This window comes from Scyliorhinus torazame, chromosome 11, assembly GCF_047496885.1.
Source record: "Scyliorhinus torazame isolate Kashiwa2021f chromosome 11, sScyTor2.1, whole genome shotgun sequence".
Classification (NCBI taxonomy): domain Eukaryota; kingdom Metazoa; phylum Chordata; class Chondrichthyes; order Carcharhiniformes; family Scyliorhinidae; genus Scyliorhinus; species Scyliorhinus torazame.
The window spans coordinates 4,505,828-4,511,827 of NC_092717.1; the positions used below are offsets into that span (position 1 = coordinate 4,505,828).

General features: G+C 48.5%; 1 protein-coding gene across 2 annotated transcripts in view; it reads right to left on the reverse strand.

The window, feature by feature from the left end:
* Positions 1–5,573, reverse strand: part of LOC140385066 (homocysteine-responsive endoplasmic reticulum-resident ubiquitin-like domain member 2 protein) — a 48,474-nt gene extending 42,901 nt beyond the window's left edge. The window contains exon 1 of one of the 2 annotated variants that reach the window (XM_072466866.1): positions 4,803–5,573. In XM_072466866.1, the coding sequence (XP_072322967.1) occupies positions 4,803–4,949 (147 nt within the window). In that variant the 5' untranslated portion in view covers positions 4,950–5,573. Of the gene's footprint in view, positions 1–1,189; positions 1,223–4,802 lie in introns of those variants that run through there. The other variant, XM_072466867.1, reaches the window with a different exon arrangement.
* Between the last annotated feature and the right edge of the window lie 427 nt (positions 5,574–6,000).

Genomic DNA, 6,000 nt, shown 5'->3' on the forward strand with positions numbered 1-6,000 from the left:
ATAGTGTGTTGACCAGAACTGCACACAGTGGATAACCAGTGTTTTATACAGCTCCATTATAACTTCCTTGTTCTTATATTTTATGCCTCGCTAATTAAGGCAAGTATCCCATTTGCCTTCTTAAACATGCAAGGCCTTGTCAAAAGCCTTACTGTAGTCTATGTAGACTCCAACAACAGCACTACCCTCATCTACACACCTATCACCTCCTCGAAAAATTCAATCAAATTTGTATGACAATGGGCTGGATTCTCTGCACCCTGATGCTGAAATCGCATTCGTCGACGGTCCGCACAAAATCAGGACCGGCGCCGGTTCTACGATTCTCCGCCCCCCAAAAAGCGGGGTACTCGGGGAGTACACCGCGCCGAGTATCCACTGCCTCAGGCCATTGCCTGAGGCCCGCCCCGCTATTCTCCGTCCCCGACTGCCGAATTCCCGACAGCGTGGTTCTAATCTGGTCCTGCCGTTCGGGAACCTCGCATGGCGGCTGCGGACTCAGTCCGGGGCCGCCACATTGGGGGAGGGCCGATCGGAGGGCAGGGGGAGCTTCATTCAGGACTGGGGGCTATGTGTGGGGCGGTCCGGGGCGCACGAGCGGCCGATGCGTGGCACTATTCCAGTGGTTCATGTCCGCAGGCAGAGTCTGCCATCGAGCACAGCACGGCCTCTGACCCAGATGGCTGCGAGCTCCATGACAGCTACCTGCTAGCCCCCTGCAAGACACCAGTTTTACAGGCGCAAAAGACGACAGTTTTCACAACGGCGTGGGGGACATAGTCTCAAAAACGGAGAATTCAGCCCAGAATCTCCCTTCGACAAAACCATGCTGACTATCCTTGCCTCCACAAATGGAGATTAATTTTGTTCCTCAGAACGTTTCCAATAATTTCCCAGCCACTGATGTTAGACTCACTGGCCTGTAGTTTCCTGTTTTTCCCTCCTTCCCTTCTTGAATAATGGTAGCACATTAACCAATCCACCTAACCCGCACATCTTTGGGAGGAAACCGGAGCGCCCGGAGGAAACCACGCAGACACGGGGAGAACGTGCAGACTCCACACAGACAGTGACGCAAGCCGGGAATCGAACCTGGGACCCTGGAGCTGTGAAGCAACAGTGCTAACCACTGTGCTACCGTGCTGCCCTTCAAGCTTATAAAACACCTTCGGATTTTCCTTTATTTTACCCGCCAGTGTTGTTCCATGCCCTCTCTTCGCTCTTCTATTTTCTTTTTTAAGGAATCCTCTGCACTTTCCACACTCCTCTAGGGTTTCCACAGTTTTGAACCCTCATTATCGACCACAAGCCTTTTTTTCCCCTTCTCCAACTCTCGATGTCCCTTGACGTCCAGGGTTGTCTGGACTTGTTGATCCCACCCTTCACCTTTACGGGAACATGTTGACCCTGCACTCTCCCAGAAGCTAAGGGTCATCTAGAACAGTGAGATTGGCATCAGTCTGGTTCAGCCTCGAGACACTGGCCAGAGGGGAGAATGCAATCGGTAATGAGGTCTAAGACAATGACTTAACTTCCTGCCAATGTTTTACTGAAGGAAATTGCGACAAATTGGATGTTAGATGCTGGTGTGGTTAACCATTCCAAGAGCTGCTCTCCTCCATCACAGAGTTACAGCACTGAAGAAATTAATTATTTCTCAATAGTCCAATGATTATGCTCAACAAATGGTTGAAAATTAGCAAGATTGGTACAGACTGAGGTACTGAACATCGTCACATACTGATTTTCCAGCATCCGCAGTCATTTGTTTTTAACTCCAATTATAGCTTTGTGTAGAAAAATATTCAACTACAACTGCAAATAAGAATTGCTAACAGCGTGAGATGTACAAACCGTTACCGATAATGGTCCTTTAATCAGGCAAACCAAAATCACTTCAAATTTTAGAACAAATTAAAGTTTCAAAGCTGGCTGAAAAATGTCTTTCCAACTGTCAAGCTTAACAGTCTGGGTAAACTGTCCTAGTTTTAAATTCAACATTCTAATGATAGAATCAAATGTGTGTGGCTACACTGCTCAATATGGAAGATCAAACTCCTTTTATATTTTGACTGTCAATGTTCTGGCCCAAAGGTCATTCAAGGTGATGCTACATGGCTCAGATTCTGAACAAAAACAAGGACATATGAAAAGAATCACTACACAGGTCAAATGTTAAAGTATTTCAAAGTCTTGCTGGATAGCAAGCTGGTCAGAAATTGAAGTGTCAAGGTCATCGACTACACCTTGTTTAGTTGACCAGTGTTTGTATGCACTATCTCAGAACAAAACATGTGTATGTTTAGCAATGTCAGAAAAATCTACAGGTATTCACAATGGTTTTAGGGACGGAATACTGGCAGTTTACTTCAGGTTTCAGGGATTATGTTGTGTCTCCATAAAATTCAATTTTAATGAAAGTCAGGGAGTATCCTAATTGTTTGGAATGCTAAAAACATGCAGAGAAAATTAACACCATGTCATTTGAGAAGGTTTGACAGGAAAATAACTTAATAAACATGAGCTAGAGAACATCTCTCCAGTGAAACGCACAATATAACCTGTTCCTGATCATTTGATTATATTTTTAAGGTTTAAAAATTGACTTAACTACTGCAAATGATAGAATACTGCAAATCTGTTACCAAACACAAATTGAGCGTCAGCTCATCTGAATTGAACCGGTTTGAAGAGCAATGGACTGTAAATCCATTGTATTTAAGGTTTTGGGATGGATATGCAGAATTACTCCACGTCGTCAATTACTAGGGGGCATAGGTTTAAGGTGCGAGGGGCAAGCTTTAGAGGAGATGTACGAGGCAAGTTTTTTTTACACAGAGGGTAGTGGGTGCCTGGAACTCGCTACCGGAGGAGGTGGTGGAAGCAGGGACGATAGTGACGTTTAAGGGGCATCTTGACAAATACATGAACAGGATGGAAATGGAGGGATACGGACCCCGGAAGTGCAGAAGATTTTAGTTTAGACGGGCAGCATGGTCGGCACAGGCTTGGAGGGCCGAAGGGCCTGTTCCTGTGCTGTACATTTCTTTGTTCTTTTTTTATTCAAGATGCAAGTAACCATGAATAATTTAATGAGAACATTGCTCGGACAATAATCGATCCTATACAAAAGATCCAAGGCAGACAATTAAGTTGGTTTGGGAACGTTTCCAGGATGGAGGCAGATAAAGTATCTTCGGCGACCCAGCAGAAGTACATGAAGTTAAGAGCTGGGGAAGGAAGCTCTGGGTGGACAATATCAAGAGTAACTTGACACAGAAAGGGACGCGGGTGAATGAATGCACCAGATTAGTTCAGAACCAATAACACCGTGTTGATGGGCAGGAATTTAGTGGTAGAAGCGACATCGGCAATGATGAATCTGTACATCTTACAGCTGGACGATATTGCTAACAATACAGAATACAAAATTACTTTGCAGAAAAACTACTATCTGAGCTAATAACTCTTTGCAGTCACATCTAGATACTTTACAAAGCTCTGGTCAGAAACCACTATGAAGAATCAGCTCATGGTATTGACTTAATTAAAGCTGGAATAGAAGCTCAGAAAATATTTATTGCACCCAAAGATTGTCCAGCATGATATTCATAAGCTGTTCCGAAAATCAATACTTTAGTTATTGAAAATTCAAACAAATGTGATTGCACGTCCCCTACTACCACCCACCCCCCCCCCCCCCGCCCCTTTAATTAAGCCAATACCATTATCAAAATAATGAGGGTGCCAAGCTTCTGCTGATTGACCCCATTCAAAGAGATGCATTAAATTTAACTTGATCTTTATGATCCAGGGGCACTGGTACACATGGTTACAAGTTTGTACACAATAAAATATTTATTTTAGAGAGAAATTGTCTGATTTACACTAATTAAACTACTAGTAAATGCCTCAGTATAAAACTCGTTTTCAGTGATGTAAAAACAGGTTACTCAGGAGTAACAGGTGACAACTGGACAATTATCTAAAATGCATCATTTTGGCAGTAAATTTATTTTCAGCTCTATCAAAAGTCCACCTGATTGCTGGTCTTAAATAGAATAAACATTCTTTAATGCAAAGGAAAAAACAATTGTGTACTATTACGCTGATGTTTCGCCCAGTTGATGGAGGATCTGACATTTTTCATCATGCTATTTTCGCAGAAACCTGAATTATAACCTCACCAGAGCAATGACACCAACAATGTGAATCTAAACAGAAATTTATCCAACATACATCTGCAGAATGCAACCACCTGAAACTTTGCCTCTAAATCACAGACATGCCTGCCTTGGAACGAGATCACCGTTCCATCTCTGGTCCTTGGGGATATGCAAGACATAATCACAATAAAAATAACAGATGATGCATTCTCCTGACACAAACCACAAACATTGAGGCGGCATTTTGGCACCTAGCCTCAATAGACAGGTGGATGGGAGGGGGGGGCGCTAGGCAGTGAGGGGGTGGGAGGGGGGTCGGGCAGCAAGAGTTGGGGACCAACGAAGGGTGGCGGCAAGTGGTGCGTGCGTGGGAGGAGGTGGTGAGGTATGGTAGGGGGCATGGGCTTGCAGTAGTGTACAAGGGAGGATGGGGGCAATAGGGCGTGTGGGTTGGAGGCAGATGGGGCAGAAGGGAGTAAGGGGAGGGTGATCGGGAGCAAAGGAGGGGTTGAGAGGGAGCAAGGGGGTGATGGGGTGCAAGGGAGTGATGGGGTGCAAGGGGGACAGTAGGAGGCACAAGTGCGTGGGTGGAGGGTAGCTCGGTGTCTACAATGCCCTCTCCCGGGCTGCACTCACCGGTCGGCTAGGGTACACTCGGGACAAGTGGCTCTTAAGCTTCTCCACGGTCCAGTTGAGGAAGCAGCTGATGGTCTGATCGTCATACTTCTGATTCGGAGCTTTAATAACCAGAGTGACCGGGTTGCCAGCGGAGCCCGGATCCATGGCGCATCGCCAGGGCAGCCCGGGCCCTCACTCCACACTACTGAGGCCCTCGCTCCTCACTACCCCGGGGCCCTCGCTCCTCACTACCCCGGGGCCCTCACTACCTGGACCCTCCTCACTCCCTGGATCCTCACTACCAGGACCCTCACGACCTGTACCCTCACTCCTCACTACCTGGACCCTCACTCCTCACTACCTGGACCCTCACTCCTCACTACCTGGACCCTCCTCACTACCTGGATCCTCACTCACTACCTGGACCCTCACTCACTACCTGGACCCTCACTCACTACCTGGACCCTCACTCCTCACTACCTGGATCCTCACTACCTGGACCCTCACTACCTGGACCCTCACTCCCTGGATCCTCACTCCTCACTACCTGGACCCTCACTCCTCACTACCGGGGTCCACTCCCTAGCCCCGGCCCTCACTCCCTCCGCCTCCCTCACACTCGGCGGCCCTCACTCCCTTGTCCCTCACCCTCCTCACGAGTAGTTCCCTCACTCCCTCTTCACTCCCTCATTGCCGCCTCAGACCCCCCGCTCTCTGCGCCGCCGCTCCGCGGCTGCTAGGCCCCGATCCCCGGGCTGGAGTTGCTGCGCGCGGACCCGCCCTAGTCTCCCGGTGACGCGAGGCGGACGCGCTCACGGGGCCCCGCGCACGCGCAGCAAGGGCGCGCATGACATCACAACAGGCGTCAGCTGACCCCAGTGACGTCACCGCCAGGGCAACCCCGTGACGTCACTGCGAAGATTGCCCTGATCCCCAGACTGTGTCTGAACCGCACCCTCTCCGGCCCCAGACTGCAGGGTGGGTAGTTGGCCATGCGACATTGCCCCTTAGTGTCCAAAGATGTGCAGTTGAGGTGGGGTTACTGGGATAGGGTGCGGGAGTGGGCCTGGGCAGGGTGCTGTTTCGGAGCACCATGCAGACCCGACGGGCCAAATGGCCTCCTTCTGCACTGTAGGGATTCTGTGACTCACAAATTTTGTCTCATAGAATATACAGTGCAGAAGGAGGCCATTCGGCCCATCGAGTCTGCACCGAC